The sequence below is a fragment of the Misgurnus anguillicaudatus genome, chromosome 2 (genome assembly GCF_027580225.2).
Source record: "Misgurnus anguillicaudatus chromosome 2, ASM2758022v2, whole genome shotgun sequence".
Taxonomy (NCBI): domain Eukaryota; kingdom Metazoa; phylum Chordata; class Actinopteri; order Cypriniformes; family Cobitidae; genus Misgurnus; species Misgurnus anguillicaudatus.
The window spans coordinates 5623537-5647759 of record NC_073338.2 but is presented as its reverse complement, the minus strand read 5'-3'; the positions used below and the strand labels follow the sequence as shown (position 1 = coordinate 5647759).

The following is a 24223-nucleotide window of genomic DNA, read 5'->3' as shown; positions in this document are numbered from 1 at the left end:
GTGAACCGCGACCCGCGCCCGCCCTGCACCGCAATCCATGTGCGGTACAGGCCACAGCTGTCTGCGCCAGCAGGGTGCGCGTCAAGCGGGCGGCATGAAGCCGGGGCAGCCAAGCCGCTAGTCCCGCCCAGGGCGCTGCATCCCGAGCTAGGAAACAAGCGAACCTAATGGCAGCACCTTGGAGCGACCTAAACCTGAGGGCGGACAGGGCACAACGGTGTAAACCGGGCACATTCTGAAAATAACCATCTTTGTGCTTGACTTGCAGAAACAGTTTTAGGACATTTAATAACAGGCAATAACATTTCCATGAATTTATGCCCATCTCTTGTACGCCGATGCATGAAAAGTGGAACTACTACTCACGGCGGGCCGTAACGCTGTCAGTGTCATCGCTGGGTCCTGTCAGGGGGCGAGGAGTCCCGCTGGGAGTTTTCGGATCCTTCGCCGCTTAACGTCTCAGCCACGTAACTCGGCTCCCTGTGAAAGAAACGAGGCGCTGCGTCACGGTGTCGACGCATCAACACCATGACGCAGTGGTAGGTCCAGAGATGGGCGATATTTCAAAAGAATGCATGGCCCAACCACCCGACTTAATGCGTCAACACCATGACGCTGCGGTATGTCCAGAGATGGGAGATATTTCAAAAACATGTATAGCCCAATCACCAAACCTATCATCAAACGTGTCAGCGTTTCATTTCTAAAAGCGTGAGGCCTTCAGGTTATATTTCCGGGTGCCTCTTGGACAGAGTATAATGACCTCTAACTACATGCTAAAGTTTGTAGACCAACTCTGCGTTTGCTTGACGAATCCTGACCTGAACGGTTAAAACTGTTTGACAGAAGCTTAGTTTAGCTGTTAGCATGCTTAAGTACGGAGCTTTTTAACGCATGAAGCATGAACATGGTTTAACGCCGATGTTATAAAACAAGGTGTTTGCCATTAGACGCTTCTGTGTTTCGAAAGCAGGGCCCTTCCTGTTTCCCTCCCGCCACCTTACAGTGCAGGCCCTGCTCTAACTCTTAAATGAGACCCTGGGGTGAACCGCGACCCGCGCCCGCCCTGCACCGCAATCCATGTGCGGTACAGGCCACAGCTGTCTGCGCACGCAGGGTGCGCGTCAAGCGGGCGGCAGGAAGCACTAATTTTGTTGTATACAGTTTGAAAATACAACATGAGTATGTTTAAATGAAGGAGTATGTAGTCATCATCACTGACTAATTGAATAGCCCTGTCGTAGACACTCAACACTCAATCATATTCATTAATTAATTTTGTTTTTAGCATTTTATTCTTTATTGAGGTGTTCATTCTTTTTATAAATGAAGAGTTTCGTTGCAAAACGAGATAAATCCATTTTTTTTAATTTTTGTCAAAACATGTTTATTATTATGTTATCATGTTATTGTTTTGTTTTATGGTGCTACTTAGCTGTATTTTTTAAGTTATGAAGGTTTAAATCAAAACAAACCAACTGCAGAATTTCAAAAAATATCTAATAGAGAAAAAACACAAATCCCTGTAATTAAGAACACAGAAGGGAAGACACTCCACACACAAGACATCAATGACACGTTTCGCAGATTTTATAAACAGCTGTACAGTGACGACGAAGATCCCAAAACTAAAGAAACTAATTTATTTCTCAATAACATACCTCTAATGTAACCCAAAGAGAATCATAAGATAAACCTATATCAGAAATTGAATATAAACAGGACTTAGACTCACTTTCAAATAATAAAGTCGCAGGCTTAGATGGATATCCACTTAAATTTTATAAACACTTCTGGACAACAATATCCCCATTATTCATGCAAATGACAACAGAAATTAAAAATACTTCATCTATTCCAGCACATATTAATTACAATTCTACTCAAACCAAATAAAGACCCAACATTATGCACTAGTTATCGCCCTTTATCTCTTATTAATACAGATTTTAAAATAATAAGCAAAGCCTTAGCAACCCGTTTGGAATCACTAATCTCATCCCTCTTACATTCGGATCAAACAGGTTTCATTAAGGACGTCACTCATCTAATAATACCAGACGATTATTTAATATAATGAATATATGTAATCAAAACAGGGAAAAAACAATAATTAAATCACTGGATGCAGAAAAGGCATTTGAAAAAGTTAATTGGTACTTTCTCCATACAACACTAAAAAAAGACTCCTTCATCCATTGGATCAAAACATTATACAATACACCACTAGCTTCTGTCATAACAAACGGTATAATATCTTCACCGTTTCTGTTTCAGCTTCAGCGAGGGACTCACCAAGGTTGTCCCCTATTCATAGAACCTCTTGCAGTTGCAATAAGACAAAATGAAAAAATTCATGGAGTACTATCACACAACAGTAATCATAAAATCTTACTATATGCAAATGACATATTCCTTTTCCAACAAAATCCTCAAGTCTCACTCTCAGAAACAATAAAACTCATTAATAAATATTCTATTATATCAGATTATTCCATAAACTGGACCAAATCCAAAATTTTACCACTAAATATGAATCCCCATGACACTAGTATACAGGGTACACCATTTACAATAAATAATATTACATATTTAGGAATAAAGATATCCCAGAACATGTCAGATCTATTTAACCTTAATTTTATTCCACAATTAAAAATGATAGAAGATGACCTGACCAGATGGATGAAGTTACCACTTTCCATTATAGGTCGCATTAAAATCTGTATACTACCAAAAGTCCTTTATTTATTCACCATGACACCTGTACAGCCAACTAAGATATGGTTTACATCACTAAATCAAATAATAAGGAAATTTAACTGGAAAAACAAGAAACCTAAAATAAGTCTACAAAAACTACAAAAAAATAGCAGCACCAAATTTTTTACACTATTACTTAGCATCTCATTTACAATATCTCTGCAAATGGATAAGATATGACACAACCCAAAATCGTGGCTAGAGTTAGAACAAGCAGGATGTAAAGAAATTATTATATCTGATCTCATCCATCACTCACAAACAAATTAAACAACATAATCTATTTACAAATATAATGATTAAAACAACTCTTAATGCTTGGTGGCAAACTAATACGCTGATAAATCATGAGCTCACTCCACATCAACTCGCCTATATGAAATAACACAGACATTACTATCAACCATAGTCCGCTAAAAATACCAAATGGAAGGAGAAAGGCATCACACATTTAATTCACCTGTTTCCAGGTAACACATTCATCACATTTAACAACTAATGCAGAAATGTAATCTAGTAAAAGAACAATACTATTACTATCTACAACTATCAGAAATTCTATTAAAACTACAACTGGAATCAAAGATTTTGCACCCCCCCCAAGATGTTTAAAATGGGCCTGGGAACTTCTGACAAATGTACCAATTGCAACCTAAAAACACTTCATGCAATTTGGTTATGTCCACCTGTCCCAATGCTCCCTGTACTATGCCTCTTGGGCGATACCTCTTAAATGGACCCATCTTTTAGACATTCGGCACCCTTACTCATGTCTCTAGCTGTTGCCAAGAAAACTATATTACTAAACTGGAAAAATAAAACCCAAATATCAGTTACACAATGGCTAGATTTATTAAGGGAACATAGCATTCAAGAACAACATACATCAAAAACACAAAACTAGTTATTAAAATTTAATACAACATTCAGTCCCCTGTTTTTAGCATTTCATATTGAATTAATCTAGTTGGTGAGCTGATGTCCTTAATTAAGTCAAGGGATGTAAACACAAACTGCCTCTACAATAGAAGAATGAAAAATAAGTTTTGATTTTATGATTCATCAATTAATTATACATAATTAGAATGTATATGTACTGGACTATAAAATTATATTATAATTATATGATAACGGACTATGAGAATTTCCTATTTTCCTGTTTTTATTTTATTTATTTACTATTATTATTATTATCTTTTTTTCATACTGTTACCACTATTAAGTTATAAATACTATTATTAATGTAGACTATTATTAATATAGATGTAAGTGGTGGTAGTAGTGGTTATAGTATAGATATTGGAAATGTATACTTGTATATTTATTTGTCATATAAGTGCATTATCACGGATGATCCATGGACACTCTGGGTGCTGCTGGTGCAATGTCATTTTCGGTGAGCCTGACCGATGCACCCTGTTTGCGTGAACACTATTTACTGCTCCCTGCCTTGGGTCCCCCTTCCAGATCTCACTTACCCTACAGTCACATTAGCCACAAAAGTGAGCGACCTCGAGCGACACGCACTCGCTTGATGGGCGTTCCTTGGCTAGTTTCTAAAAGCGGTATCAAAAGTCACTTTTAGAGGTATTGTTAAGTTACAAGAACTGTGTTTTTGGATTTAAAAGTATTTATTTCTCGATAAAACGAAGGATTGTTGCTGTGCACCTATACACACATTATTGAGGTAGGAGGTAAACAACAAACACCCGAAAATTCTCGGGGCAGCCGCATATGTCGAAATTTCAGTCAAAACCGTTCTAGTTCATCATAAACAATCTGAAAACAGGGCTTTAAGTGTAAAATACCGAACTTGTCCTTTAAATGCTCATTATATCTAAAAATACGCTGTATAATAATAATAATAGTATATAACTTCTATTAGAAATCATCTTGATGCTGTATAATACTATTTCATTATTTAGTATAGTTATTATCTATTTCTCTTCACCAAAGAAATTTAATTAATAATAATCACCATTACAACTCATGACATTATGGATTTAACTAATCTCTTTACCAGTATTATTTGTATCATTATTTTCTCTTTTCTGTCTTATCATGTTGTGTTGTATTTGTGTATATTTGTGTATGTTTCTGAGATTGTAAAAAAAAGAAAAGTGGAACTACTCACGGCGGGCCGTAATGTCTCCGTGTCATCGCTGGGTCCTGGCAGGTGGCGAGGAGTCCTGCGGGGGGTTTTCAGATCCTCTGCCGCGCAACATCTCAGGCACATAACCCGGCTCCCTGTGAAAGAAACGAGGCCCTGTGTCATGGTGTTGATTTATTATCACCAACTTATCATCAAATGTGTCAGCGTTTCATTTCTAAAAGCGTGAGGCCTTCAGGTATAATTTCCGGGTGCCTCTTGGACAGAGTATAATGATCTCTAAGTACATGCTAAAGTTTGCAGACAAGCTTTATGTTGACTTGGCAAATCCTGGCCTGAACGCTGAAAAAGATTTTGGTCTTTAAAATGTCTTTTTGGGTCCTTTTAAACAAAGTATAATAATCTGTAAATATAGAGATTATAAAACTCCTGACAGTGCAGGTCCTACTAACTCTTAAATGAGAGCTTGTGTCAGCCAGGAAGTGCTTTACAGAGAATCAACTACACATTCACATAATAAACTATGGTTAATTTTCAAGTAGATGGGTGATTTAAACACAACTAGTCTGCAATGCAATTATTCACATCTCCCCTAAAATAACTGTATTACTGACAAATACTTTAATAATAAATAAACTTAACTCTCTATGCATTTATTGCACATGTCTTTATGTACAATTGATCAAACTTTCAGACTCCCTTGACTAATTCTAGCCCTAAGATACCCCAAAAGACTCAATTTACAACAAAATGTAGCCTTCAACATATCAGCAAACTATACATGTCTTTTAAATTAGCCATAGAGATTCCCTGCTGATCTTAGGTCAGCAGCAACAGTTGGTATACAATCACTATAGTTTATAGGTTGTAATTGATTTGTTGCAGGTAACATGCATGATTTATTAAACTACTATACACAAAATCATATATATATAAAAAAACCCATCATATATATTACTTTGTAGAGCCAATTATTTTCATAACTATTTACAGATAGGCTTAAATGGTACAGTGCCACAAAACATCATTGGTTCCCAACTTAATAATGACAAGTAGAAAAAACTACAGCACCTGACCAAGAATCATAGAGGCATGAAGGCACCGTGAAGGCACAGTAAAAAATTGTCTATGCTGGAAATCTTCTCAGTAACAAAACAGAGATTATTGCAAAGGGTTGCATTCTTTGTTCAAGAGTTTTGAATACTGCTTATTCATGTTGAATGTTATTTAGTTTGGCTTATCTGGAACACATGTGATAAAATGGTACCAGTGTGACTTTTGACTTATATTTTAACTGAAATGAAAAATGAATCTTCAATGCAAAAAATGACTTTCTTATTTAGTATTTTTGTCTTGTTTTCAGTAAAAATATCTATCTATCTATCTATCTATCTATCTATCTATCTATCTATCTATCTATCTATCTATCTATCTATCTATCTATCTATCTATCTATCTATCTATCTATCTATATATATATATTTAGACAAAAAAAAATACAAACTTTAAGTAAATTAGTGCTTAAAACAATAAAAAAAAACAATAAATAGAATTTAAAAAATTATTTAAATAAGTTTTTTCATAAACAATTCATAAATACTAAGTAAGAAAGTCAGTTGGTATGTAGATACACATGAAGTACACTTAAATTCAGTACAACCCTGTCCCTGATACACTTTTTACGTAGCTTATCACTATATAATATTCTGTAATGCCGATGTAATTAGGAAGTCACTACATGTATTTAAGCTATGTACTAGTGAGTTTATATAAACTAAGGTACAGATAGATAAGGTAAGTATACTGAAAAAAAATGATTCATTGAATTTAATAAATTTTTTTAAGGTAAGTGGTTGCAATCAATTTATTTAAGCTACATTTAAACAAAAGTTTTATATTTTATTTTACTTTACTAATATTTTTTGCTTAAATGTAGCGTAAATAAATGGATTGCAACCACTTACCTAAAAAAATGTATTAAATTCAATGAATCATTTTTTATACAAAGTAAGTACATTCAAGCACAATACCTGATAATGCAGATCTTGGTGGGTGATTGATCTGTTTATGTTTTCCCTTGCAGGTAGCTTTTCTTGAACAGGTATAGCATATCTTGACAGAGAGACAAAATATAAAACACACACAAAATTATAAAAAGTGCTTTTAACCAACTACAATATCAAAGAAAAATATGTAATCATGCTTTTTGGATTTTTGCCTTTTAAGACAAGATTTTGTTCTTCTGATGTAGCACTGTTTTAAGAAAATAAATAAGAAAATAAATAATAAAAATCTGAATCTCCCTGTTACTCTTAACAGCATGTAACAGTTACAACAGTAGGCCACTGAATGTATACATTTATCATGTGTTTGCTAGAGGCTGCTTTATACCTTAGTAACATATATTATGTAGTACTAATTACTTTCTAAGTCTGTAACACATATGTAACAGGTTACATCAATTCAGTAGCTGTGTAACCAACTCAGCTCTTACATATGTACATGTACAAAATATCCAAATACAATAATACTGCCTATATATGACTGTAAAACCTGCCAAACAATATTAGAGTGCCACCTTCAGGCTGAATTACACAACGACACCAAACATCTGCCGACTGTTCTGTACAGTATGTGTTTAATTTATCTTAATGTAAAACTTAGAATTTGTTGTGCCAAGTTTGTATTGTAATGCTTGGTAAGGTTTCCTTTCCTACCTCCCTTGCAGTGTCTTCCCGAGTGTTGTCAACCTTTACTGTTCTGAGTCTCACTATAGAATGACCAAACACACTGCAAACAGCGCTTTATGAGAGCAGCGTTCTCTATGACATCACCAATTATAAATGTGATGTCATCTGGTTCATGGCGAGAGAGAGAAAAAAAAAGAAAAAAAAATCTGGTTTAAAGCGGCTCAGCGTATGTCAAAATGAATCCTATAGCATGCAGTTTTATTTATTGTAAAATAATTACACAAGGTATTTATTTGTCTAGTTATTTGACTATTTCACCGATTATATTATTGGTTCTTTATTCAATATTTTGATATTTGAGTAAAGCAATTGAATTTACTTTGGTTTGTAATGGGATTAATGTTTTTTCTCGTGCAAGATCTGGCAACACTAGTAAGCGCTCGTGCCTCTGTTATTTTGCAGAAGACTTTTCCCCCTTTTAGGCTTTTTTAGAAGATAGGTAATGTCAATGAAGCACACTTCCCTTGCGAAAATAAACCATGTCTTTTTTGTGGTAAAAGTGTGGTAATCGTGATTTTTACTAAGAAACCATGTTTTTAACTGTAGTAAAACCAAAATTAATCAACAACTATTTCTTCAGTTCGGTTACACACTATGCAGTTTCTGTAAAGGTTACTATAACTTATCTGCATTTTGCGAGAGTTAATTAGTAAGGAGAATTCTGTTGTCACTTCAGTAAATTACCGAAGTGTGTGTACTTAAGGCCTAACCACAGCTTAAACATTTGGGGGGACCAAAACATTTATGCGTTATTTATCAAAATATACAAGACAGCAAAATATATACGTCCATTTGCAGCATATTAAAGTGTACTTACTTACCAAAGGCAGCGGGTATCTGAGTAAAAAGAGCTTCATCTCCCCACTTATATACGTTATACATAAGATTTTCAGCTGATGATGACAAACAGCCAAAATTTGTTTTTAAGACTGCATGAACGAATATACCTACAAAACTGTATGCTTACTGTAACAATTTTATATAATTTATATCTACCATATATCATATTACAAACAAACTGGATATTCAAATTTTAATAAACAGAGCAGCTACGAAAAACTAAATAAAAAATATTGAAGGGTGCGTGCACTTGGAGACTTGCTATTGGCTGTTGTATTTGAATAAATAATGAGTTGAGTCTTAGAAAGGATAATATGTGCTATTTTGGGGATCGTTTTTACTATAAATATAATTGTTTAACATTATTATGTTACGTTTAATGTAATAATGAGCTGGATTTTCTGATTTATATTCTGAATATGTATTTTTTTAAGTTACCGTTTTAGAAATTGGTAGTACTTTTCTGATGAGTTAAATACTGCTGAAGAAATTGAAAGTGTACGTACACAAATAAAATTATTTTTATATTTGGAGATCACGTCTCATCAGCGCTGGGCTGGTGCTTCACAAAAATGATTGTTTAATAATGTTTTTCTGTCGTGGAGGGTGATTTTTGCTTAAACACGTCAATATTTTGGTACTCTACCCGGTACCCTGAACGAAGAACGAACACTTCTATCAGGTAAGGTTAGCCGAGCCTTTGACTATGTGAAACGTGCTGCGTCTCATTTTATTACGCTAACGCAAGAAATGATGATAAACTTCTGCTGCGCGCACATAAAGCATAACGTGTAAATTGACCTTGACAAAAACAGCACTCGCAAAGGGGCCATGAATTTGTCGATTTTGTTGTTTTATACTGATGTCTGTGGTCTACTTATGATGTAAAAGCAATAAGTAATAGGCTATTTTGATGAATTAGTGTCTCTCTGTAGAAATTGTTCGTTTAAAGGAGCGGGCCGCATTGAAGTCTGGACTGAAACCCCCACAGCTATGATAGCTTCATTCCCCTTCATTACATGTGGGGAAATGTTTTAAAAAGATTAATGTGTAAAAATAGCAGCCGAACACATATATGTTTGAGCCACAAAAGATTCTGGGTGCTAAAGATTACACATAAATGACAATATAGTAAAGTAGAAACAAAACTTTAAACTCGACGTGACTAAATTACCGTATACAACACATTATGCGCGGACATGACATCTCTTACATAGCAATAGTGAAACGCAGTAACGTTATCTTAAATAAAGTAAAATGTTTACTTACTTTGTGTATACTGCTGTGTCATTTTTGTCAGATCCAATATTAGTGGTGCTTTTAATCACAGTCTCTCTGCAAATCCAGCGTCGACTTGTGGCTTCTTTAAAAATTAATCCGCGGTACACAAGGTAAACAAACACTCCCCACGCGAGCTGAAACCTCTCAAAAAATAAACTTTAACCACGCATTCCTAATTTTATGTTCCGAGCCTCCGAGTTAAGTTGCAGCGTCTGTGTTGTTCCCAGGTTCTTCCACAACTAAAGACTCCGTTTCCATGGTTACTCACAACAGATCACCGCGTCAAAATAAAAGTTTCTCAGGAACAGATCACCGCGTCAAAATAAAAGTTTCTCAGGAACAGATCACCGTGTCAAAATAAGTCTCTCAGTAAAAATGTATTTAATAGTCATTTTGGTTACATTTTGGAAATCTTTAAAGAGTAACTAAACCCTAAACCAACTTTTTTTAGTTAATGATTTGTAAGAATGATGCTTTATTAGTGCTGTTCATTGATTTTAGTAAGTTTTTTTACATTTGGATATAAAGTGTTTCAATACTACAATAGTATGGTGTAAAAACGTCTGAGTGCTGCCCTCTTCAGGTTGAACGGTGGCTACTGTAGTTGAATTTTCCTATTGGATGTTGGGTCCAAAAAATACCTCGTGATGTAAGGTTCAGGCTCACCACGCCCTTGTTACGATCTCACCACACACTTGGTAGGAGCTCAGTTCGTCCCCTCTATCTCCGTTGGGATCTGCCCACAAAAGTGGTTGTTGTATTTGGGTTTGGGGAGGTGTTTCAATAGAGGTTATGCACACGACGTCACTGTCGGCGAGAGGGACTGCGGTTTCGCCCACTGAGTAGCAAAAGACAGAGCGTCAGCATTTGAGTACAGCGTGAAATTGGCGAAAACACGGTGAAAAACGCGTCAAAATGGGAAAAAGCTGTTGTGCGATAGACTGTACTAACAGATTAACAAGATTTCGGAGCTATCGTTTTACAGACTGCCAAAAAACACAGAAAGGAGAAGTAAATTGATCTTTCATTCCAACGTCCACAGACCACAGATGGGTTGACAAGTTGCTAGGGTCACTATCAAGCAGAGGTTTTACTTTCTACTTAAACATATTTTTTCAAATATTTGTATTTTATCCATGTTTTTCTTTGGAAAACATTCCAAAGCATATTATCATAATTTTTATTCTATTACATTTCATAAATACACGTGTTTGTTTTACATTTAATATTTAAAGAGTAACTAAACCCTTAACCAACTTTTTTTAGTTAATGATCTGTAAGAATGATGCTTTATTAGTGCTGTTCATTGATTTTAGTAAGTTTTTTGACATTTGGATATAAAGTGTTTCAATACTACAATATATGGTGTAAAAACGTCTGAGTGCTGCCCTCTTCAGGTTGAACGGTGGCTACTGCAGTTGAATTTTCCTATTGGATGTTGGGTCCAAAAAGTAACTCGTGACGTAAGCAGGTTCAAGCTCACCACGCCCTTGTTACGATCTCACCACATGCTTGGTACGATCTACCCACTTTTCTTGCATTTTTCAAATATTGCCAGTGGGTGGAGTCAGGCTCTGACCAGGGGTTTAGTTACGCTTTAAGGACATTAACGTTCTTTTACTCAAGTAAAAGTACACACTTTTAATGTAATTAGGTATTAAATAAATTTTAATATCCAATATTAAAGAATACACAGTATGATTAAATGCTTTAGAATGTAGTGAAGTAAAAAAAATTCCCAATACAAACATCCTAATAAAGCACAGATGCTTGGAAAAGGTAACTAATGTAACTAAGTATTGTCCACCTTTGCTATCAAGTCCAACTAATTTTAATTTAAAGGTGCAGCGTGTAATTTTTAGAAGGATCTCTTGACAGAAATGCAAAATAATATACAAAACTATATTATCAGGGGTGTATAAAAACCTTTCATAATGAACCGTTATGTTTTTACTACCTTAGAATGAGACATTTTTATCTACATACACAGAGGGTGGTTACATGGAAGTCGCCATTTTGTGCCGCCATGTTTCTACAGAAGCTCTTAACGGACAATTTTTTTTATTAAGTTGTCTCCAATGATGACATGTTTGTCCTGTGTCGACTACTGTAGCTTCTCTATGCGTTTCAAAAGCAAGGGACGAGCTGTGAACTGAGCTGTTGGTTGCAATTTGCAACCTCACCACTAGATGCCGCTAAAATTTACACACTGCACCTTTAAGCTGATAATAGTCAGTTTTACTGGCATTTTCGCAGCAGCCCCTAAGAAAAACAGCCATTTTGTTACACGTTTTGCCACTCAACCAGGCGAGCTCTCGCGTGGTCACATGGAAAAGTGACATCAATGCATACCCTCTATTCTACTCTGACATCATATATCGGCACATTCCTGAACCAACCATTTTCTTGGTTTGGTGCCACAAACTGTTATATTCAGTAAAGAGGACGTTTTCAGTTTTGAAACTTGCAGGATGTTCATTTAAGTACGATGACCTCTTATATAACAAATTATCCAGTTAAAATTGATTGTTTGATTCACCGCTCCTTATTTTGGTCGCTAATGTGAGCATTTTAGGTGCAGTCTGGAGCCATGTCAAATATTAGGGGAAGGGTGGACATGTGGCATTTTGATTATTTGGGGCGGGGCATGTTCTAGTTCTTTTATTTATGAAGCACATTTAAAAGTTTTCACCACACTGACCAAAGTGCTATACAGAATAAAAATTTTTAGGAGTTAAATCAAGTCCAAAGAAACACATAAACACACAAAATACTAATCAAAAAGATAGTAAAACACATTTAAGCAAGACACATAATAAAAATAAATAGTAAGAAACACAGAGAGAACATGCAAACTCCACACAGAAAGACTTCCAGATTCAGCTGGGGCTCAAACCGAGGATCCTGTTGTTGTGAGTCAACACTGCTACTGAGTAACTGTGCCACCCAAAACATCTTTGATTGAAGGGGTGTCCCACTACCTTTGTCTATATAGTCTACCAGTATTTAAAGTATAGCCCATAATGCAACAATTAACTTTCCATAAACTTATACTACTGTATAGGTACCCTGATCTAGGCCTATATCATACTTGTCAAATGTAGTATGTTATCTAGAAATACTACAAATTGATTATTATCAATTATAAATATCTGGATCAAACGAAATTATTGGACTGTAGGATATAACTCGTTTGGCCAAATTATTAATATCCTAAAATTTAAGAGCAGTATCTTTTTAGAGACTTCAGATATGAGCATGAACAACAAACTACATCCCATGTGATATGAACCAGACTTTATTGACTAGACTAAACACATACTGTTCTAACATACACACACAAACATGCAGTTCAGCATTGGAAGAAAGTAACAGTTTAAATAGAGAAAATAATAAAACACAAAGTTATGGCAGTATTTGTACTACAACAGAAATACAGCCTGAAACAAACCATTGGTTACTTAACATCGGTTAATAAGACCAAGTATGATATTTGCTTGTCTGGCCCATTACAAGAAAGTCTCCTGATGATGTATGGCTGTGATGTGAGGCTCCTTCAGGGGTAGGCAATGTCGGTCCTGGGGCCCGTATGAAAATGGTTAAACAAACTCAGGGTTACAGGATTAGTTTCAGGTTGACAAAACCAAGCCAATGTGCAGGCCTTGTTGGTAAAAGCTATTTTCATGGTACCCAAAACCCAGGATTTGCACAAACTAATCCTAAACAAAGCTGGCTAACCAACTAAACCAGCTTCATGGTATAGGCCCCGGCAGTGCCGATGTCCTGCAAAGTTTAGCTCCAGCTCTAATCAAGCACACCTGAACAACTAATCAAGGCAGGGTCTCCAACCTTTTTGTGAGCAAGGGCTACCATAATGGATAAAACAATTTGGTGGTCTACTCAAAACTTTTTTGTTTTAATTGTTGATTTTATTTTATTTTACTTGCTGATACATCAGGTCACGTGATTATAATAAAAATAAAAATAAAAAAAAACTTATATAAATTTTTTCCCTTACCGGATATCTTTCTGAAGGTCTCCCACCGAATATTGAGCCAACTCAATACACTTTATGAAATGCGTCAGAACTTTTATAAAGACAAAAGTTTGTTTTAGTCTTAATATAAACGCACATTGATAGACAGGAAAGGACCACCATCTACTTACTATTTAAATGTAATATTCCTCAATGTATCCACGGAACTGACAGGCGGAAGACGTCAAAGTACCGCGAGAACGAGTCAAAATTAGACTTCTCCATAAGGTTTCTTTAATCGCTCTCGCGGTACTTTGACGTCACCACCTGTCGTTTCTTACGGCGCCCGATGTAGTCAAACAAACCTACAGCTTACGCCTCTGCTTTTACCACTTGACCTCTGCGCCCTCCGCAAACACTTCCAGAATGTTATTATTGTTACTTGACGCACTTTCTGTGCAGAAGCATTAAAATGTAACTTCATGTTGTAAGTATGCTTTTTTACAGCTGCCAACAAGTGTGATTGATTTATTATGTTCTTACCCAGTTTGAGGACGTGGACAGCTTCGAGTTGAAGGTCACGTGTTGTCATCATAAAATAGGCTTGTTCTACTTCATGCAGCGCTGCAAGAATCGACAGCCGGACGACATCGAAGCACCGCGAGAGCGAGACGAAATTAGACTTCGTATGATTTCTCTAATCGTTCTCGCGGTACTTTGACGTCATCCGGCCGTCCGTTCTCCCGCCGCCGCATAAAGTCGAACAAGCCGTAAATACGATAAGGCGTGAACGCAGCATTTGATAGAAATATTTTAAACGCGCCCTGACATCACACGTTATTATAGTAACGATTTTACGTGTAGACGCGTTGCAGCCTGTTTGCAGCCAATGGACCGGCGAGTTATAAAGAACAGCTTATTTCTGTACAAAAAGATACTAATCTTACATTACTGCTTGAATTTAGTTTGTTATTGTCTAAACGTATTGATATGTTCACTTCTGTTAACTTATTTAGTATAATGTTGTGGCAATTAATTGATGAGAAACTTCATGTTCCTCAGTGGTCCCAAAAGAGTAAAATGTGATATGTCAGGAAATTAATTTTCATTATACAGCTTTACACCTTTCGTGTCCTTTTAATTTGTGTGATTTTCATTTACAATTTCCTACTAGGCTATGTCTATTTCGATTTAACAGTAGGCTAGGCTACATAAATGGTTATTACCCTGATAGCACACATACATCTCGAAGACGTCTATTTGATGTCTGCCTTTACATCTGCAAGACGTATTATTTAGATTGTTCGCTCATCTGCAACACGTCTCCGAGACGCCTCCCAAAACATGCCACATAGACATATTGAAGACATCTGCAAGACGTTTTTGATTTAGAATGTATGTAAAGCAGCTCTTTCTAAGACCTTTATAAGATGTTTTTACACACCAGATGTATTCCAGATCTCCAGATCTTTACCAGACATCTTGCATACGTACCTGTGCTATCTGGGTATAGAATATAGCAGTAATGCTTAATTATTTTACACACAATCATATAATGCTAAAATATACACTCTAAAAATGCTGGATGGGTAAAATACTGACAAACCCATACCGTTGGGATAAAATTAACATAAAATTTAAAATAATGTATTTGACATCCATGGGTTGTTGAAATAACCCAACATAAGTGAAATCAGCTGGGTTTGTCGTTAGCCTGCATGTTGTTGTTGCTCCATGCTTAATGTTTTGACGTGTTTAAACTGGTTAAATGTCTTTCCAGATAAACTATTCCTTCTGTTAAGTGATCAGTGATTTGCTTCATCTGCCCATGACCACACAGTTAGATCAGCTGGCCCGGCCCAAACCCAACCTGCTTAAATTCTCAGACAGGTACTCTACACAAGCATGCTGATTTTTGTAGATAAGCAGAGATAGTAAGGCATATTTGTAGGAGTATAATCTGAATGATAGATGAACCAAACAGGAATCATAATTAGCCTATGTTATGAAAAATGAAATACATGTTAAATCTGTTTAACATGAACAGTCATGTATGTCCACAAGAGGGCTCGGTGACTTAAATTTAGATATAAACTGTGTCGATCATCATAGTCTTACTAGTGACAAAGACATTGCCCACACCATATAGTACATTATGAAGAATCACAGTACATTTAAATGTTGCACACAGTTGAAAATCCAGTGCTCAAACCAGACATTATTTCTGTATGTGATAATTGTTTGGTTTTGTCCATCCAAACACAACCCAAACGTCTAGGCTAAAACAAGGCCAGGTTTGGGCTGTCAGTAAAAATTGAATAGACGTCTAACCATAGCCCAAAAATATACAAATAACCAAACACCTTGTACGGTTACTATAGTAAGACCACAATAAAATTGTGCTTACTACAGAAAACGGGTAACTGTGTGTTACAAAAAATACATTTTTATGAGCAGCTAATGGAGAATCAGAATGAAACTCAACTTATTTATTTCCAGTTCCAGTGGATTGTGCTAAATTTAAAAAAGCGCCACCCAGTGGTCATTCTATCACATTAAATGTTTGTATGATGTGATTGTATATTACACACTTTTCTGCTGCTTGCAGCTATATATTTTTTGCAGTTAATCACAAGACATTTATAAACAAGTGCTCAAAAAAAGAACATGTCTATTATAATATTACAGATTACTATTGTGTAGGCATTTTATTCTGATCCACATGATTAAATTAGGTAATGTAAAGATTTAATTGGATAGCAGACAATTTGATTCAAAGTTACTTAGAAAAGTGACAAAACAATAAATGGATTTATCCTAAGATGCTAATAATATAAAAAATGTTGTTCAAAAGTGAAAACATTTCATAAACTCTTGCACATAATATCTTTTGGCTTGTTCCTTACAAAATGCATCCACTTAATTTTTTCACACTTTCAGTTTTTGGCTTCCAATCTTTATGATAGTTCACTGAACTCATTCTGAATAAACAGAAAGCTACGATGATTCAAGAGTAGTTTGTGTTTCAGTATGTTTCTTCTCGTGAGTCTTAAGAGGTCGTGCATTAGTGAATCTCTCTCCACAGATCATGCAGACGTAAGGTTTCTCTCCTGTGTGAAGTCTCTGATGGGATTTTAAGGAACCTGAATGAGTAAACGTCATGTCACACTTCGAGCATTTGAAAGGTTTTTCACCTGTGTGAATTCTCTGGTGCGATAAAAAATTAGCCTGTTGACTAAAACTCTTCCCGCAAACACAGTGATAAGGTTTTTCTCCTGTATGAACTCTCTGATGAACTGTCAAACGTCGTGACTCGTAGAAGACCTTTCCACAGATCGAGCAGACGTAAAGTTTCTCTCCTGTGTGAAGTCTCTGGTGGAGTTTTAAGGAACCTGACTGAGTAAACGTCTTGTCACACTGAGAGCATTTGAAAGGTTTTTCACCCGTATGAGTTCTCAGGTGTAACACTAAAACTGGATGCCGACTGAAACTCCTCCCACAAACATTACAGTGATGAGGTTTTTCTCCTGTGTGAATTCTTTGATGAATACTGAAATTTGATGGATTAGAGAAGCTCTTACCACAATGAGAGCAGACGTAAGGTTTCTCTCCTGTGTGAATTCTCTCATGGACTGTCAGCTGAACTTTCTGACAAAAACGTTTATCGCAGTGTGAACATTGAAAGGGTTTCTCCTCACTGTGTATTTGTTTATGTAATTTTAAGGAGCCTAAAACCTTAAAGGATTTTCCACATTCACTGCACTGATACGGTCTCTCATTGGTGTGTAAAAGTTCATGTCTCTTCAGATGAGATTCGTGGCTGAATCTCTTCTCACAGTGAGGACACTTGAACGTTTTTTCTTCTGTGTGATATCTCTTATGAACATTAAGAGTTTGTTTGCTGATGTAATATTTGTCACATTCAGTGCACTGGAAAAGCTTTCTTTTATTGTGTGTCTTCATGTGAGCTTTTATATAGAATGCAGTTGCAAAAATATGTATCCCACACTGCTCGCAGTGAAACTCCTGCTTCTTGTTCTTCTGCTTCTTCTTCTCTCTACACTCTTCTGAATTTAGCTTTTTCACTTGCAAGGTAGGAAAGCTGATTTCCTGCACTGTTTGTGTTGTCAGTCGCTCTTCTGATCTTGATGTTATTTCTCCATCCAAACATAATTCAGTCTTCACATCTGAAAGAAACAAAAAAATCTCTTTTACTGACATTCACACAAATTATATATATTTTTCAACATTCAGAAACAGTAAATAGTCATCAGTTCGCTACAAATATATTTGAGTTGTGCTCAATATATACAAATTAAAATAACAGAAGCCAATAATAATAACAGTAATGTTATATCTTTATTATTCTCAATGATATTAATGCACCCAAAAGAGTAATCACTAATAATATTGTATGAATTATTAGGGCTGCCTAACGATTAGTCAAGACTAATAAAAGGTTTTGCAGAACAAAAGCTTTTGTTTACATAATAAGTCAGGCTGGGTAAAAATATCGATTCTTCAATGCATTGCAATTACTTGTTTTTCAATTCAGTATCGATTCATCAAATCTTATGAATCGATTCAGCCCACGGGCCAGTGGCGGCGCTGTGGGCAACACTCTAGTGAGAGCGTTCAGCGTTGTACAAGACGCGCTTTACCAAAACAGCATGATTACTATTTACATTTTTATTTTACTATTTAAAACGGCTTAATTCATTGTAGCGAGCGCTCAGCGCGTCTCCCTCCCTACCCCGCTCTCTCTCTCTCTCATGTTGCGTGCAGCGCGCCTCTCGCGCATAAAATACAGTGAAAAGTATTTTAACTATGCGTCCCTCCGTGTAATTTCTTTTTCGCGTAAACGTCAACACTGATCATCGGCGGATGATCGAGTTCGTCATGACTTAGGTTAGCAGTAGTGTTTCCCACACATTCCCGTTCTCTTGTTGTGAGTCTGTGTGCAAGCAACAACACTGATGCGAAGAGCAACATCAGTACAGCCTTAATGTAAATGTATGGTGATTTTGTCAGACAATGTCCCGTTTTTAGCAGCAGATTGGTTTAAACAAGGAGTTACTGGGTCGTAACTGGGTTGTGTTTAGTCCCTATTTTATAGATAACAGACCAGATAATATGTAAAAATAGCCTTCAGTTGTGTTAAGATGCAATATAATGTGACAGATTAAAGAGTAAAACACAGCGCAATGACGCCACATATATGCTAATCGGCGTGTGACGTCATCCCCGCAACAGTCTTTCAAAAACCTGTGGGAAACACTGTAAAAATATACTCCGGTAGCTAATTACTTGTGTATCTACTTATTACAGAATCGATATCGAAGCAAATAAACCAATATTGAATTGAATCGACGCACCAAGAATCGAAATCGAACCGTGAAATTCCTAAAAATACCCAGGCCTGATAATAAGTGAGTGTACTGTGTATAATAATTATGTATAAATAAACACACACACACACACACACACACACACAAACACACACACGTATGTACATAAAAAAACACTTGCATGTGTATGTACTAGGGGTGGAACGGTACATGTATTCGTTTCGAACCGAATCGGTACGGGGGTCACAGTTCGGTGCATGAATTTAAACAGAGAATACACGGTATGAAAATAAAAAAAACTTTCGTGCAAAATAATTAATGTAATGCGGAACTACTGTTAGATCCGCGGGTTCTTTATGGACAGCTAATCTGTTGCCCCGCTTTAGCTCTGAAGCTCTGATTGGCGCCGATGCAGCCGAGCTGCGCCTATGTATGCGCTCTATCAGAGCCTGTCTACATTCTGGCACTCTGCAGTTTTTTGTCAGGTCGACGCCGCCGGTCCAGTCAGTTAGCAGCGATAGCGAGGATGGCAACCGGTGTTCCACAAGAGTTAGACGCTCCACCGGCCTCTTTAAGATCGCAAGTTTGGCAAAGCTTCGGTTTCCCAGTCAGTTACCATTGTACAGGCGAGAGAGTGGTGGAAAAGACGAGGACTGTGCGTCGGCGTTGTTCAGCAGTTGTTAGGTATGTGAGTGGAAATACATCTAATCAGGGCTCTCAAGTCTCACGCATTCACCTTGACACACACGGATTTCAGTCAGTTCACACGCTCACACGCCACACTTTGTATTTCTCATGCTGAGAAGTAGGAGATAAATTGTCCTGCTAATATACAATTAATGGACGAGGCGCAGTTCTGTCGAGTTCAGCTGCTTTTTTTTAAGTGTGCTCAACTTCACGCAGTGCCATCAGCGTCAGAGTACCGCGAGAAAACTTGCGGAGGAGGCTGATTTCAAATCGCTCTCGCGTTACTCTGACGTCATCCACTTGTCGTTTCTTGCAGCGCCTCGTTTAGTCGTACACACCTATTAATTCATCCTACAAGCCTATTTTTGGTTCTTTAGTACATTAATATGAAATAAGGCAAAAATGTAATTTTAAAATGTATTTAGGTAACACTTGTAATACATTTGAACCCATATTTGTATGAAAGATGAGTACAAGATTACTTAAAGTGGTATACATTTTTGAATACGAGATGTTAAAGGCATTTCAGTTCATATTCATGACATCTCAAAATAACACTGATAAGGACACCTATGTTTTTAAGATTAGCTTAAGTACTAAAAAAATGCCTTCTTCATTTTTGTTTTGCTTTCCTCTCCATTGTACCGAAAGTGAATCGAACTGTGGCGCCTGAACCGAGGTACAAACCGAACCGGGACTTCTGTGTACCGTTCCACCCCTAGTATGTAAATGTTCATATTTATATATAATTTATATTATATATAAATATTTATTATATAAATATATTTTTTCTTAAAATTATACATGTACGTGTGTGTGTGTGTATATACATTTATTTATATTTCTTTTTTTAAATTAGTTACCGCCAAAATCAGTATTGTATCAGGTCAGTATTTAAAAGTAAATTCTTAATTTAAGAAACGTAAGTCATCAAAATCGAATAATTTACGTGAGAGGCACTCGGGAGACGGTCATCAAGCTTCTGTCATGCTAACACATTGACTGCAGGAGATCTTATGAAAAACTTTCCATTATTTTACTCGAAGTCAACGAAAATTGAGCAACACCAAAATATTTTACAGCTGATCGCTGTCAAAAAGGTTTAGCGACGACATCCCAAGGATGACAGCAGCAATGACAGTGTTCTTAATATGACAAAGTAAGTGTTTTGATTAATGCCATTAATGTTTATTTTTTCAGTGTATACCACTAGTCAACTAAATGAATATCATATGGCAAAGATGAATACACATTTATATATTGATTCAATAAATGTATAGCTTTTTGAAAAAAAACTTTTCTTTTTTGCATTTTGTGTAAAAATAATCAGTTTTTATAAATCATTGAAAATCAAACCTAAGGTTATGTGAAAGTTTGTAACAGAAAAAAGTGGTTTTCATCTCATCACTTTCTTGGTATAGAAAACACGTTTTTACGGAAAATATCTGCATATTAACAGAACAACAGTAAAAAAAGAAACAAACAAACAAACCTGAAGGAATAAGATCATCATCAGTGCGACATTTCTCTTCTGTAGGTTCAGTTTTAATCTTCATCGTGATGTTCCTGCAGTCGATGAGTTTGACTGAACACATCTTCAGGATCTGCTGCTGTTCTCCAGCGTTACAGACAGAATCCAGAGACTCTGTGGAGGTTTGATCCTCCTGTAAGCTCCGTTTACTGTCACACACTGTAGTGTCCTGAGTGTCTGTGGGCTTTGACTCAGTATAACAAAGTAAAGTCAGACTGAGATCCGAGTCCTGTGTGTGTCTGGATTTCTCATCAGAGAGTTTAGAGTCCAGCAGTGGCTGTGGTGTGCGGCTCTGATCTCTGCTCATCCACACTGAATCCAGACATCCATCAGTCACATACATTGAAGATTCACAACAAACCACATCCTCAAAACATAACACACAGAGTAAGATAATAAGTGCAGGGCTCTTAAATATTATCAAAAGTGTTGAATGAGATTACATCTGAAGTCATATAATAATTATTTGAATGTGATGCGGTATGTACTAAAACCTCGCCTACAAAAATTAAACATGGTTTTACTGTGGTAGAACTGTAATAACCATGTTTTTTTGTGTGTATTGATTACTAGCAGCAAACTATGGTTTTACTACACTAACCATGTTTTTTTTTTGTTTTAACTGTAGTAAAACCATGATTAATTTTCGTAAGGGAACAGGAATCTTAAGATCAAAAATAAAATAAAAGGGGGTCATTTACTGCATTCATCCGATTTTGCTCTTCCAACTTTCACTCAGAGTGTGCGAGTGCCGCGCATCCAAGTAAGCTAGATGACATCAGAGTAACGCGAGAGCGATTTGAAATTAGTCTCCTCTGTTTAATTTCTCGAATCTTTCTCGCGATACTTTGATGTCATCTAGCTTACCTGGATGCGCGGCACTCGCACACTCTGACTGCTATGAACTTCCCTGCGTATGATGTTGTCAAATAGACAGAGTAATTCAGGTACAGGATGTTTAAGATCATGTACAAACCTCTCTCTTCAGTCCTTCATCTCCTCTTAACCTGAGCTTTGTCTCCAGTAACGCCACTTCTTTCTTCAGCTGAGAGATTTCAGTGATGAAATCATCAATATCCAGCATGGAAAGATCAGTTCCTACTGATTTACAGCACATTACGTCCATATCATCTCTCATCGTCAACACTTAAATACACAGAGACAAGACTCGATTAACACTCAATAAAACTCACAAAAGCGAAAAACACTGAGGAGGATAAACAAACACATCACACGCGAGCTCTTTAGTGGGTTTATTGGCGGACTAAAGGGCTTTAGAGCGCCTCCTACTGTACTGGAGAAAGAAGACACTCAACACTTCATTCATTACACAAGAACGTTGATGTTTATTCTTGGTGTGGTTATTTTTAGTCCAGTCTCGGGAAATACGATTTCAGATTTCTAGCCATTTATAGGTGTGTACAATTTAGATTTACATGCCGTATTGCTTTAAGTTTGTAATAAGCCGTTTTGTGATTTTAATGTCCTAAAATTTAAATGTCCTTCCATGTTAGACCATGATGTTAGACAACAAACCAAATTGTTATTTTAACTTTGAACACTGAGCCAGTGTTTTTAGTCCATGCTCAGTTGTCCTTCTGAAAGTTTAGTCAACCATTTAAGAGCTGATATGTACTGTAAACCGTTTTATTGATTTTAAGAGGAAAGAAGTGTCTCAGATGTTTGCAGTGAAAACTTAAAGTAGCCTACATATTATACTGCCCTCCAAAGGCTAAGTGCAGTATCTACGCAAACACTGAAACTGAGAAAAATGGCTTTAAAGTTTTTTACACCAGCCAGTCAAACATGTTACTGCAATTTTGGCACACACATTTCTCTGAAATGGGACAAAATTTAACCAGGAGACTTTGTCACAAGACACAACAGATCTCACAAAGCCCATTTTAACCCTTAACTCAATTTTGACCAAATGCGTAGTTACTGCGCTTTCGCTTTGTAGGGCAGTATATATGTCACCATGACCGTAGCTACCATTGAGGACACCGAGCTCATGTCCTCGGTAGTTTTTCTTGAAGTTTTGTTTCATTTTGATCAAGGCCGTAGCCAGGATTTTTCAAATACCGAGGACAACCCCTACATTTTTTAATTATTTATACTTTTTCCATATTACAGAATAATAATAAACACGTCCAAACTACGACATAGCACAAATGTAACTGTGTCTGTGAGAATTTTGTTGGTGACTAAAAGCATCCAAAATAAATCAATGGTTACATTTCATCATCTGAAGTGTAAGTCACCCTTTGCCTAGAAACTGCAAAGCTGTGTCATTTTTTTCAAGAAGCTTCTTACATTTTCAATTTAGGATGAATTTTTAAGAGCATAGAAGTAGTTTATATAATATGGGCTCTTATTGGCAGATTTTTCTTCAATATTCAGTGTAAGTCATCTATTTCAAACATACATTTTTGGTTTTCTAATAATTATTAACAAAATTAGTCAGTTTGGCCAAGGTATATTTTTGGTCTACAAAAGTAATTTCAAGCATTTAACCATGCACCTTCAGATTAAATGATTTTTAAGATCATAGTTAACATTTTAGTCAAGTGACCTTAAAGGGATACTTCACCGATTTAGCATTCAGCTTTGTATCTGTAGAAACCCGGCAGTATTACTGAATGACCATGTTTCCCTCCATCATTTCCCCCTGAGAGGAGAGATATCTGCATTTTGGTTCTGCAAAAAAGTCCTCCGATGATGCAAAAATCGTCATATTACATCATCGGAGGACTTTTTTGCAGAACCAAAATGCAGATATCTCTCCTCTCAGGGGGAAATGAGGGAGGGAAACATGGTCATTCAGTAATACTGCCGGGTTTCTACAGATACAAAGCTGAATGCTAAATCGGTGAAGTATCCCTTTAAGAGTAACTAAACCCTAAACCAACTTTAGTGCTGTTAATTGATTTTAGTAAG

At 36.4% G+C, this 24223-nt stretch overlaps 1 protein-coding gene and 1 long non-coding RNA gene across 3 annotated transcripts; both read right to left on the bottom strand.

The window, feature by feature from the left end:
• Positions 1-1054: 1054 nt before the first annotated feature.
• On the bottom strand, positions 1055-7724 carry LOC129441420 (uncharacterized). The gene is made up of 3 exons (XR_008643424.2): positions 7591-7724; positions 6904-6985; positions 1055-5010 (listed from the first exon to the last, which is right to left on the bottom strand). It is a non-coding gene; the product is annotated as an uncharacterized lncRNA (long non-coding RNA).
• Positions 7725-16183: 8459 nt separating this feature from the next.
• On the bottom strand, positions 16184-22558 carry LOC129441534 (uncharacterized). 2 transcript variants are annotated; one of them, XM_055201207.2, is made up of 3 exons: positions 22263-22558; positions 21248-21653; positions 16184-17907 (listed from the first exon to the last, which is right to left on the bottom strand). In XM_055201207.2, the coding sequence occupies exons 1-3, from the start codon at positions 22422-22424 to the stop codon at positions 16718-16720; spliced, it is 1758 nt and encodes a 585-aa protein (XP_055057182.2). In that variant the 5' UTR covers positions 22425-22558; the 3' UTR covers positions 16184-16717. The 2 variants fall into 2 exon arrangements, with proteins under 2 accessions (XP_055057182.2, XP_073728148.1); XM_073872047.1 differs by having other exon boundaries at positions 21248-21598; positions 22263-22402.
• Positions 22559-24223: the final 1665 nt, after the last annotated feature.